The following is a 12,451-nucleotide window of genomic DNA, read 5'->3' as shown; positions in this document are numbered from 1 at the left end:
TGGTTTATATTTCATCATGATAATTCAAAACTATAACGGTAATTTATATTTGCTGTTCGATCTTCAGAGAGTTAAATTTCTTGTGATGTGGTTATGGGACGTTATTAAATGTTTACGTGAAAATAAAGTGTCATACGTATCGTTTTATCCCATGGATGAAAGAAAAATAATTCGAATTATACCATCCATTTCACTTCCAATCACTTCGCCCTGTTTTAATAAACCCGTTTGAAATCGGTGTTTTTAGCTATAGTTTGGCAGTTTAAACGGCCGAAACCTCTAAGTTTTTTTATTTTTATTTTATTTATTATAAAGTAACACCCTCGAAGGGTAATATGATACAGTAAAATAAAATCATAAATACTACATATGTATAAAGTAATAACAATGTTTAAGTCTAAGTACTAATAAGAAATAGAAATGCATACAATGTGATAAAGATATATAATAATAATTCTGTAATAGATTAGATTTAGATAGGAGGAATATAATGTTTAATATTTATAAATAATGAGTAGGATTAGTAATTATAAGTATATGACTTAAATTTGTTACTGTTATCATAGAAAAAATCAAAATTATAAATATTGTTACATGATGTTAACATTCGATTTAGTGGGCTGTGTTTAACGAAATTATTTTTACCAAAATTAGTGTAAAATAAATGTGATTGGCGGGTGTTAAAAACTGGTATTTTAAAATAAATTTGTTCTAGTAAATCTGGACAATCTATTTTATTGTTAAGTAATTTATGGATAAATAATACATCTGTGTTTAGTCGTCTTGATTCTAAAGTTGGGATTTGGTATATTATAGCGACATCTTTTACTGATTTATCAACTAAACCAAATTTATAGGCTAACATACGAAGGAAACGTCTTTGAATTATTTCAATTTTATTTTTGAGGCCGACTTGTATTGGATTCCAAACAACCGAACCAAATTCAAGAATGGATCTTACAAGTGAATAGTATAAAATAATCAAACAATTAGGGTTATTAAATTCAGAGCAATTTCTTTTTAGAAATCCTAAGTTACGAATAGCTTTGCTGCAGATTAAGTTAATATGTTCAGTAAAGCTTAGGTCTTTAAGGTAATAAGGTCACACCTTAATCACGGACAAGATTAACTCTTTCAAGAATGGAATTTCCGATTTTATAACTAGAACGTATTTTATTTTTACGTCGACAAAATGATATAAAGGTACATTTAAAGTTATTCAAGTCCAAGCCATTTATTGAACACCAATGGGCAAATCTATCTAAATCACTTTGAAGATGATTTATATCGTTAACCGAATGAATATTCATATATAATTTTAGGTCGTCTACAAATAATAGAAATTTGGAAAACTTAAAAATTGGAAAAATATCATTTACAAAAATTAGGAACAATAAAGGTGATAAATGACCCCTTTGCAGTACACCAGATGATGTATAAAGTTCCACTATTCTGGAAAATATATTTATAGAAGTGAAATATAGAATCAGATCGGTACCGGAAGTTAATTCAGTTATCTCAGAAATTTACGAAATCACGACAGCTGAAATAATTATTTGTAAGTATTGCACAACTCATTAGTACAATGGAAAGAACATACATATATTGATAATTTTTTTTAGGTGCACTCAAATTTATATGGTCAGAATCAGTGGAAGTCAAGGATTTTATAATGTATACACCGCAGTTACGTTTTTATGATCCGTAAGACAATTCTCTATGGTATCCAGGGAAATATGTGAAGCGGGATCCTTTAATATATACATAACCTATGTACAGATAGGATTAACGGATGGTAATTTTCATAATTTATTAATATCACATGGCTTCAAATATTAATTGTTCTCAATGATGTAGTGCTAAAAATATAAGTGGGTATACGCCAAATGTTGTCAAAAATAAAATATTCACAGTAAAAATATGATGTAGGGAGTTTTGCCTCCCCCCTAAGATTTCTTAAAAATATAATTTGTCAATCATCAATTATGAACTATACAATATTATTTATTTTTAATGTAATATAACTCAGTGCTCTATTATGATTTAGTTTAAATTTTGTGCTTGATAAAATGTTACAGCTATGTCACACACATTACAATTAACATTTTTATTTTTATTTATAGCAACTATAAATCATAAAATATTGCATAATATTTGCACTTATTGCATAATATTTGCACTTATTGCAAAATAATTTTCAAGTGATACTTAATACATGACAAATTAAGATTAACGAAGATAATACAATACATTTCACATGAAATACCAATGTAAAATTGTAAATTGATAAATTGTAATATATTTTTAAAATAAATAAAGAAACTAAAGATTAGTTATACGCATGTACACGATCGTGAACTCATGGACTTAGGTGTTTTTATTGGGTACACGCATATTCTGAAAAAATGGAAGTGGGTACACGTCGTGTACCCTCCACTACACCACTGATTGTTCTTTTATTTCATCCATATACGATATGAGTTTATATATTTTTTTAGAATTAGTTTGTTTCTATATTGGGTATAAATTAATAATAATTACTAATGTATTATAAAAAAAAAATTGTTTATGCTTATTAATATTTTGATTTATTTGTGGTGATGTTAATCACATTTTGTACATTAAACGAAGTATAAAAATTAAATAGATGTAACTGTCTTATTTTATTGCCAGTATTATTTTTCCGAATTATTAAATTCGTCATCAGCATGAAATATTTTAAATTGTACATTAATATAACTTACTCATGTTTGCCGATTATACCTATACTATTAGATATATATATATATAACCTATACTATTATACTCATACATAGGTGTAACTTGGAAATTTATTAGGGGGGGGGGGCAAAAATAAAATTACATATCTAACGATAAGAGTGTCCGAGGCTAAACGCCACTTTATTACCTACATATTGTTACATAAAATTATTAATTTTCTAACATTATGTTGGATAAACAAAAATTTAAAATTAAGATTTAAAAAAAAAAAAAAATTATAGTAATAGCTATATCCAGCTGTTCTATATTTATTTTAAAACAAGGTATGTTAAATATCAAAGGGGGCACTGCTCCTCCTAATTTATTCTGGGGGGGGCAATTGCTCCCCCCCAGTTTATGCATATGCTATTATACTATTATTATAGATTATATTTAACTAATCTACAATTACTATTGCTTAAATGTTGTCATGTGAAATAAATAAAAAAAAAAAAATAGTTAGAAATTATTATCGACAGTTGATAAAACTTTCAGTTATATTTTTAAACATAGATCCAGATCAAAAATTCAAAATTAGGTCTCCGGGTGCCAAACAACAAGCTCGGTGGATAGCGAAAGCAATTTATTTCCTAAAAATATTTTTACTAAGTTCTCAGTTCAAATTATGCAATAAAGACAAGGCATCTCTTCTAGACGTCTGCATATTTATTAAAGCATGCTATATCAAGCTATGGTTTTAATATATATTATGGCAGTAAAATCACCTAACCAAGATTTGTGTTTTATAAAATCTTTAAAATATAAGGAAATGTTGACAAAAATATCAAAAACTGATCTTCATAAATGTTGCTTTATTTATGGCATTTGATTGTTGAAGAAGCCATCTTATCACTATTTGACAATGAAGCGGATCAAACAACAAAAATTAAGATTGTGACAAATTTAACTAAAGAAAATATATTGACCATTGGGTAGTGACACATCTCATTGAAAGAAGAACTTGGTGGTTCATTGTACGGTTAGTTAAACATATATATTAAATATAGGCCTATTAGTTGTTTTTTATTATAGAAACCTTAAGTTCTTTCACCCTTTATTTATTTTTTCAGAAAAAATATTTATGTCTTTATATCAGCCAAGAGCAAGTTTTTGTTCACTCATCTGAAAATGTATGAAAATTTTCTCCTCGAGTGTCTTTCACCATGGCAAACTAATGTTTTATTCCTCGAAGCAAAAAATGCTGTGTCAATCCATATAACTAAAAGTTTTGTTAAGCCGATGAAAAACCTTCATCGTTTAGTTACAGGTGAAGATGAATAAAAACAATTTTCATCACTTAGTGTACAAGAGCACAGAAGACCGAATTTATTACAATTTCATATTTTTAAATTTAATTATTGAACATATTTTCTTTTCACTTTTTTTTTCTTTGTTATCTTGGTACTTATAGCCCCCCCTCTCCTCAAATGAAAGCTATAGTTGCGCTTATGGTGATAGACCATATAAATATACATACGAGGTTCCTATATATATGGTATAAGAAGGGCTAAAACTTGTAACCGGTTTTAAACGAAAACCGGTAAAAAACCGTAAATTTGAGAACCGAAAACCGATAACCACTTTTAGTTTTGGAATGTTGAAAGCGGTTATTGGTTAAAGGTAATCAAGGTAAATATCTAAATATTATCATCAAAGCGATTACCTTGTATTTTCAATCCCGGTTTTATAACCAAAACCCATTCCCGACCAAAATAATTAACGGCTTTTTCGTGGTTATGTCATGATTACATTATACTATTATAGTTGAATTTAATTTTTCAGCTATTTTTAAATATTTTTCCCCAATTAATGGCTGTTGAGTATTGCTTATCTGTTGTGGATATCATATATATAGGTATAACTATACATTATAAATACCGTCATAAATGTCATCGTCGTGGCGCGCTGATTCCTATTACGAAATAGTTGGTGGAATAGAAGCTTAGTCTATTGAGTATTTATGATATTTTAATACTGTCGTTTTAATAATTGCTCATTCAGATTTTGGAGTACTGTATTATATACAATATAACCAAAAAGTTCTGTGGCAATGTATCAATCTTAGTGTCATCATAGAAAATCATTATATTTAATTTCAGTTTTTTATCGTTATAAATAAGAAAATTATAATAATAAAAATTTTTTATGCAATTTAGTTTTTTGATTACCATTGTCTTCATGTTTTAAACTTTAAAGCAGTTTGAAAAAATAAATATTGAAATTGAATGAAATCGACCAAATTAAAGCATATTAAGTTTTTGATTTAAACTAATTATTACACAAAGCTTAGATAAAAAAAAAAAAAGTTTTTGATTTTGTAATATTAAGTTATATTATCAACCCACGAATCACCTAAATAAACTGTTTTAAAAATATGATTTTTAAAAACCGGTTTTAACCGGTAACCGATTACCAAAAGACCTTATCATCGGCTTTTAAACGATTATTATAGTTTTTATTATTTTTTTTTTAAATACCCATAAAGAAACGCGTACCGATTACCATAATATCAAAATTAAACGATAACCGGTTACCGGTTTTAAAAAATTTTCGGCTCATACCGGGGCCGATTACCAACTTTATTAGGAACGGTTTAAGCCCTGGGTATAAGTCTTTAATTTTATATTTTTGTTCATGTTAAGAACGAGAAGTTTGTTATGAGAAACAATGAAGACTTACATAATCTATATAAAGAACCTACCATTATTGAAATCCAAAAAAGTACAAGAATAAGTAGGATAGGGTACATTTAGAAATTGGAGAAAATTATTAGATGCAATTTGTTATGATTGACCACGCTTGCTTGCAGCGGCGAACACAGGAAAAAATATGTAAAATGTTTTCAAAGAACATGCTTTATAAATATATACATAAATATTATTTACAAGTCTCGTGAGAATCTTTTAAATAACTATTACATTTGTAGGTTAGATCAATTTTTTCTAATATTTCGGGAGTGGGTGGTTAAACCACCCCTACGTTCAAGCAAGCTAGTTAGTAATGTTTTTTACCATGAATTGTATTATACTTTCGACAAATTTTTACTATTTTTATTGGTTTTTGCACTTATTTTCGTTCGCGGCGCAAATGTTTAATCTCTCGTTTTACCCATAACTAGTAGGTAGTCAAAAGTAAACACAAACCTACAAAGTAATATAATATATTCTGTGGTAATAACGCAACACACAATATAGATCAACTAAATGACGCAACACGAGGGAAAGCTAGGACTGGATATATATCACGTCAATACAGTCAATTAAACTAAAAACATTGTTTTTTTAATTTTTTTTATCATTGTATATTGTTTTTAAAACAATATACAATGATTATGCGAGACTACGTTAGTACGGCCTACACCGGCAGCGACGGCAGTGTAAGCCACGCACGTAATGCGTTTTCGTTGCAACAACCCATGAATCGGACTTAGGCCACGGCGCCTAACGAAGTTTCATTTACAATAATCAATTGTTAAATGAAAATTTATTCTTCCTTGAGATAATTTTTTTAACAATTGCTGATTTTTAATCTATAGGTTTTTTTTATAAATATAATATATTTAAGAATACACATGTACATAATGGATAATATAAAATAAAATGCATTTTAAAAAAACGTGGTTAACAAATTTAATTAAAATATATAAATGTTAACAATAATAATCTTTCAACTAATAATAAACAGAAACAGCATTTAACTTTTCACTTCTTTATAATTTGACCATATTCTTTTGCAATATTTGCTTCAAACATTTTAATAAGCTCATCGTTTGTTTTATCTACTTTCATTAATTTTTGTTCTTCTAAGAATGACAAATTTTCATCAGATTCTTCTACTAACATACTTCGTATTAAAGAAGATTTTCTAAAAAAAAAAAAAATTATAAGGTATTTTTCTTTTTCTTTCTGATTGTATGGAGTTACTCCATGTTTATTAATAGCATTGATTAAATATTATAAAAATATGGTTATGTTACTTAAGATTAAATTAAACTATAAGTAAAACTTAATATGATATTTTATAATCAAAATTGTTTTGACTAAGAAAAGTATTTTCATTCAATTTTACAATAAAATTAAAAATATAAAAATACTAAAAATGTTTTTAATTTGAATGCTTTTTATTAACATACTATTCAGATAGATATCAAATGTTAGAGTGGACTTCAAATCATAAAAACATATATTATTAATTTATAAAATAACAAATTGTACATTGCTTTACAATTATTTGAATAATTTTAATCTACTACGATAGGATAAATTATTATAGGTGATACCATTGATTTTAGAATATACTATATATTCTAAAATCAATTTTTTTACTACTAAATGTTAAAAAATTAAAACATTTAAAGTACTTACTTTACTCCATAATACCGTATAGTTGATCCAATTAATAATATTGCTACACAAAAGCCTGCAATGGTAATATTTGATGCCAACCAATGGTTATTTGGATGATTATAATCATCCTTCCAATTCCTAACAATAGCCATAAATAAATAAAATAAAATACATTTTTTAAATTTTAACTGTTAAAAAATTATACAGGAATTTCAAAGAAATTTTTTATTATTATTAAAAGAAACTTATTTATTTTACATATGTTCTTCGGTATGATAAACATAATGATATAAAATAATGTTAAATGAAAAATAGAACAAATTAAGATAAGAAGAACCACAGTGGTACAACTCTATTCACCAACAACATATTTTATTTTGCAATTGTTATTAATATTTAAAAGTTTAAGGCAACGAATTCGATTTAGTCAGAAGATAATATATAAGAATGGTTGGAGATGAAAGGTCTGAAATTAAAACTTTTTCAAGTATAAATGAAGAAATAGTCTATTCTCATTGGCTTTATTAATTTTAAATTATTTAATCTCACTACCAAGTTATATAAAATAGATTTTTTCTTTTATCTAATGAACTAATAAATTATTGCATTTTATCTTACCTTTCTTGTTGTCTTGGGTAATTATAGTATACAGGTTGAATATTATTATTATGTCTCAATGTTTCATCATATGAGTTTTTTTTGTCATCATCCATCAGTATAGTATACGCTTCATTGATACGTATAAATCTATCATTAGCAGAAGGACCACAAACGTCTGGATGATTCTTAAACACAAAATAAATAGTAACGTCTAATTTATTTTCATTATTAAATCAAATAGATACCAGTTTGGATAGCTTGATAAATGAATTGCGTATTTCTTTTTTGGTACATCCTGGTTTCAAGTTTAAAATATCATATAACGTGGACAATTTATGTTTTGATGATCTAATGAAGAAAAAGAAATGTGATGTTGTAAAATACAATATAAGTTAAAATAATATTGTAGTTAAAACTGTCTAAAGCAGAAGACTTAAAAATTATTTAATTTAGTTTTTCTAATACAATATCCATGAGTTCTGACATAACTTGCAACATGATTTAATACAATTTTCATTTTACCCAGATTTCCAGCATATTTAGGTTCTATCATAGACTAGTTTCATAGTACATGGATGAGATTCTTAATATGTTAAATTATGCACATAATTGTAGTAATTACAAGTTATTAGGCATATGATACTGTTAATGGTTTAAATAAACCAAATTAATGTCTATTTATTTCTTAATAATTTCTTAACTAATAATGTAAATGGATTGTTAAAAGATATATTAATAAGTCTCATTATTCATCAAACTGTTTATTACTACAGAAAAATAATAATGATCCACTAATCTTGAGGATGCTTGATGTACAAATTGTTAAGTGAGTGTTACTTGAATTAGAATATTAGAAGCTAACAATATTTAAAATCGTCAAATGACAAATGCGTTGTAACTTACGAGCAACGTATTGATATATCCTTGACACTTAGTCGAACACATTTAAAAGTAAAAGGCAGAATAAAAACATTGTTCATAACTGTAAAAAATGTATATTAGGTATATAATAAAGAAGATAATAATAATTATTTCACAAAACGTAAATTATAATTGAGTTTAAAAATATAAATTAAAAACGAGCATAGGTACGCAGAGTTAAAAATATCATTGGGGACATAGTGAAAACAATAATATACAAATCCGTACCAATAACATTATTATTAGAAGTTTTATAAATATTGATAATATTATCATATGATAACACGAATGTGTGCAGGCATGATAAAAATATTATCTTCATGTGTGTAATTAAAAAGGTTTGGTCAATATAAAAGAGATCTGTTTATCGGTTTCTGGACTTCCTGCATTAAATTCTTAAATCAAATTTAAATTTTCCTTCGTGTAAATGGGTATTTATCGATCAATATAGCGAAATGCATTATTATAAAATAAATCGATGGTAAGTAGAACTAATACATAAACATGTTAGTAAACAGAGAACATTTATGCAGCAGGATAATATTGTACTTAAATTACAACTAATATATGAATATATAATTTATTCATAGATTACAATTGAATTAATTTGCGGAAACGAAAATGATTGGGTAGTAAATATACAATTATCAATAATGTGAGAAGCTAAACATATATTTACTGCTGTATATTCTCATAAAAGTTAATGCAAGAGACATTACATTAGAGATGAACGTTAATTAAAGTACTTCAAAGGATATTTTGTCGGAGGCTAATTATTTCACACGGCTGTAAAACATAAACATCGTTTGGCTTATTTCAAGCATCTATTCTAAATGGCTAAATAAACGTATAGTTATTGTAGACTGTTCAATCCGGTGTGGATATAAGGGGAGATATAGTGGTTGAAATCCCCTCTTAGCTCTTAGTATATTTTAAAGAATTCCTACATTACTACATTTATAATATTTTATATTATAGGCACCTACTGCTTATTAATAGTGGACCAAAATCGTGATAAAAAAACATGATTGTGAAATGTGTACTTATATGTAAATCTTACTAAAAATAGCGAAATTGATGTATTTTCTAGATTATGACAATTTTTTATTCGAGCTTAAACATTTTTTAGAATACATCTGATATTGCAATTCTATTTATTTTATACCCTCAATCATCGCAATAATATACGAGTATAATAAAAAAAAAACACACCAAGTTAGCAAAATGTTGGTAAATATAGTTTTCCAAACTTTAACCAATCAAGGTCATTTAAATGCATCAATTTAATAAATTACATTTTTAATAATTTCTCAACAATACATTATCAATTAACACGTTTAATTAAAATTTAATTTATTCCTAAATAATTAATAAATAGCTGTAGAAAATAAGAACTTGGGTGTTGTCGCGTCGATACTTGTGATAATGAATTTCTTCGTAAAGTTGGATAAAACTATTGTCATTATTCACACTCTGGCAATAATCATAATGAATTACAATTATGATTATTTAGAAATTAGAATAACTGAAAATGTAACCTGTATAATAACGTTTAAATATACATTTAAGTCCATATTATTAAATATATTAATATTTCATAAAGAAAAATACGAGTAGTTTAGAAATAATATATTAATATGAATAATCTCTATTGGTTAACGAGTATTTCTAATCAATCTGAACTTTAAGGGTCCCCTTTAAATTTTCCTGGACTGGGACCTCAGGTATAACGGCCCCCCTAGCGACGGTTTTGCCTCGTTTATGTAGTAGTCGAATACCACAATTATTGAGAATTATTATACTTATGTATTATTGCTATGTATTACGAAACACATTTATTATTGATAACGTGATAAAAAAGTCTAAATATAAAATATTAGGTGTAAGTCTCTATGATCACTTTATAGTTATAATATTTAACTTTTTTTACTTAAGACCAAGAATAATGCACGATAGTAATATGTCATTATTAGGACCCGGATTTCAATGCAAAGTGCATATTTTTTTGGTTGTTCATACACAATGTTCTCTAAGAACATAATTCGTTTCATGTTACGAGGGTTTCAAAACTACAAATTTTATTTTGCATTTTTTTTGCATATTACGACGTTTTTTTCATTTTTAGAGCATTTTTAGTATTATTGGGTTATTTTGTTGGTTTTTAATGCATTTTTGTTTGTTCGATATACTAAACAAGTTTAACACATTCAAAAAAATCAAACAACAAATTATTTTCTTGATATTTAAGTAGGTTTATTGGGTTTTTCCATACACATAATCAATCTTTATTTTTCGATTCAGTTTTTACCTTATCTTAATTTATTCTATGGAACGTCACCAGTATTCAGTTAAACGACAAAAAATCAAACAGTTCGTTTTAAATCGCAGACGTATTACGTATGTTTATGATTTTAATGTATTAAATAGTGTGTTAAATAATGCCTAAAATAAAATAATGTATGTCATTTTTAAGGTCATTTTTGTGGTAAAATGCATTTTTTTAAGGACATTTTTGACTATTTTTTAGAGCATATTTGTATGGTTTAAAGTGCATTTAAATCTGGGCCCTAGTAATTATTAAAAAATTGTAATGCACAAGAAATTATATTATGTTATATTGCATTTATGAGAAAATTTAATGAAATTAAATAATTAATTATACTTCTCGAGTATTAAGTATTCAATTTTTGAAAAATTATAATTGGATTATATAACTGATTTTACTAACTTGTTTTTGAACATATGTATATTTATATATTACAAAAAAAAAAAATTGTTATAAAAATCTAAATGTATAGTATTTTAATATTACATTGTTTAGAATTCACGATATCTTCGACATGTATTTATTTCGGGGCCGGTGCCAAAGCCAACTTGAAAGCATTTAATTTTTTATTGCAATAAAAAAACAAACGATTTAATTTTTTTAAAGCATACTTACAGCTAGTAATATAATTGCAATTAACGGACGAGATGCATAAAATGTCTATAATATTTGCAACATTACTAATTTTTTGAATATAATAAAAGGGTGTTAACATGATGTACATTTATAATGAGGAACACATGTTCTCGATCAATTTATGTATTTTATAATTCTTTAGTTACTATAAGTTATAGTAGTAGTAGTTATATAGTTATATATTATTTGAAGTGATTACTAAATAAATATCTTTACCGTTATAAATGATTATAACGTAATCTTAAATACAGATTGTAAACTTTTTTTTTATTAAAAAAAAAGTAATAAAAAAAATAGATACATTGAGGCTTATATGGATAATAATTTCAAGGAATTAATTGGAACATGAAGGAAGGATTTAATTTGATTATTTGAATGAAAAAGCTTGACATTCGAATTAAATTGTCATTTTCGAATTTTTGTCGAGTGTTAAATTATTGAATGTACTTGAATAAAATTATTGAATGTACTTGAATAAGATTTTTATTGTTTTCAAAAACAAGTCAATTTTTTTTTTAATTTGCGACTTTCTTTACACGGGGTCGGTGTCATTATTCCTGTAGAGTTGACTGTCATTGTATGTATAATTAATTGGCGTTTTGTGTGCATCAGATTACAGAACCAGAATATAGTGGTTTTCACGTCAACAATGATCGGTTGTATTGTATTCGTATTATAATCGCGCCCAGCTTTATGACACACGATCAACAGGTCGACGGTTCGACGACAAATGAATTATTCGAATCGCATAAACGTAAATCCGCGGTAAGAGGCGATGATGATAATAATATTGGTGTACCATTGTAATCCGTGAGTGGGTTCGCGCCGTCGATAGGGATCGGCCGCGGGACAGGGGTATTAC

General features: G+C 26.5%; 1 protein-coding gene across 1 annotated transcript; it reads right to left on the bottom strand.

Moving 5' to 3' along the window:
• Window positions 1-6,364: 6,364 nt before the first annotated feature.
• LOC112693182 (dnaJ homolog subfamily C member 4) lies at window positions 6,365-8,727 on the bottom strand. Its single transcript, XM_025568131.1, has 5 exons — window positions 8,610-8,727; window positions 7,952-8,054; window positions 7,725-7,891; window positions 7,125-7,244; window positions 6,365-6,624 (listed from the first exon to the last, which is right to left on the bottom strand). Exons 1-5 carry the CDS (start codon window positions 8,684-8,686, stop codon window positions 6,462-6,464), a joined length of 630 nt encoding a protein of 209 aa, XP_025423916.1. The 5' UTR covers window positions 8,687-8,727; the 3' UTR covers window positions 6,365-6,461.
• Window positions 8,728-12,451: the final 3,724 nt, after the last annotated feature.

This window comes from Sipha flava, unplaced genomic scaffold (assembly GCF_003268045.1).
Source record: "Sipha flava isolate LNK unplaced genomic scaffold, YSA_version1 81_pilon_pilon, whole genome shotgun sequence".
Lineage (NCBI taxonomy): Eukaryota > Metazoa > Arthropoda > Insecta > Hemiptera > Aphididae > Sipha > Sipha flava.
The sequence above is the reverse complement of the archived record's forward strand: the minus strand, read 5'-3'. Positions and strand labels throughout refer to the sequence as shown.

Coding starts and splice junctions, on each gene's coding strand:
- LOC112693182 (XM_025568131.1), bottom strand. CDS start 8,686: ATGAACAATGTTTTTATTCTGCCTTTTACTTTTAAATGTGTTCGACTA. Junction 8,055..8,609: donor GATATATCAATACGTTGCTC/GTAAGTTACAAC, acceptor TTTCTTCATTAG/ATCATCAAAACATAAATTGT. Junction 7,245..7,724: donor TACCCAAGACAACAAGAAAG/GTAAGATAAAAT, acceptor GGCTATTGTTAG/GAATTGGAAGGATGATTATA.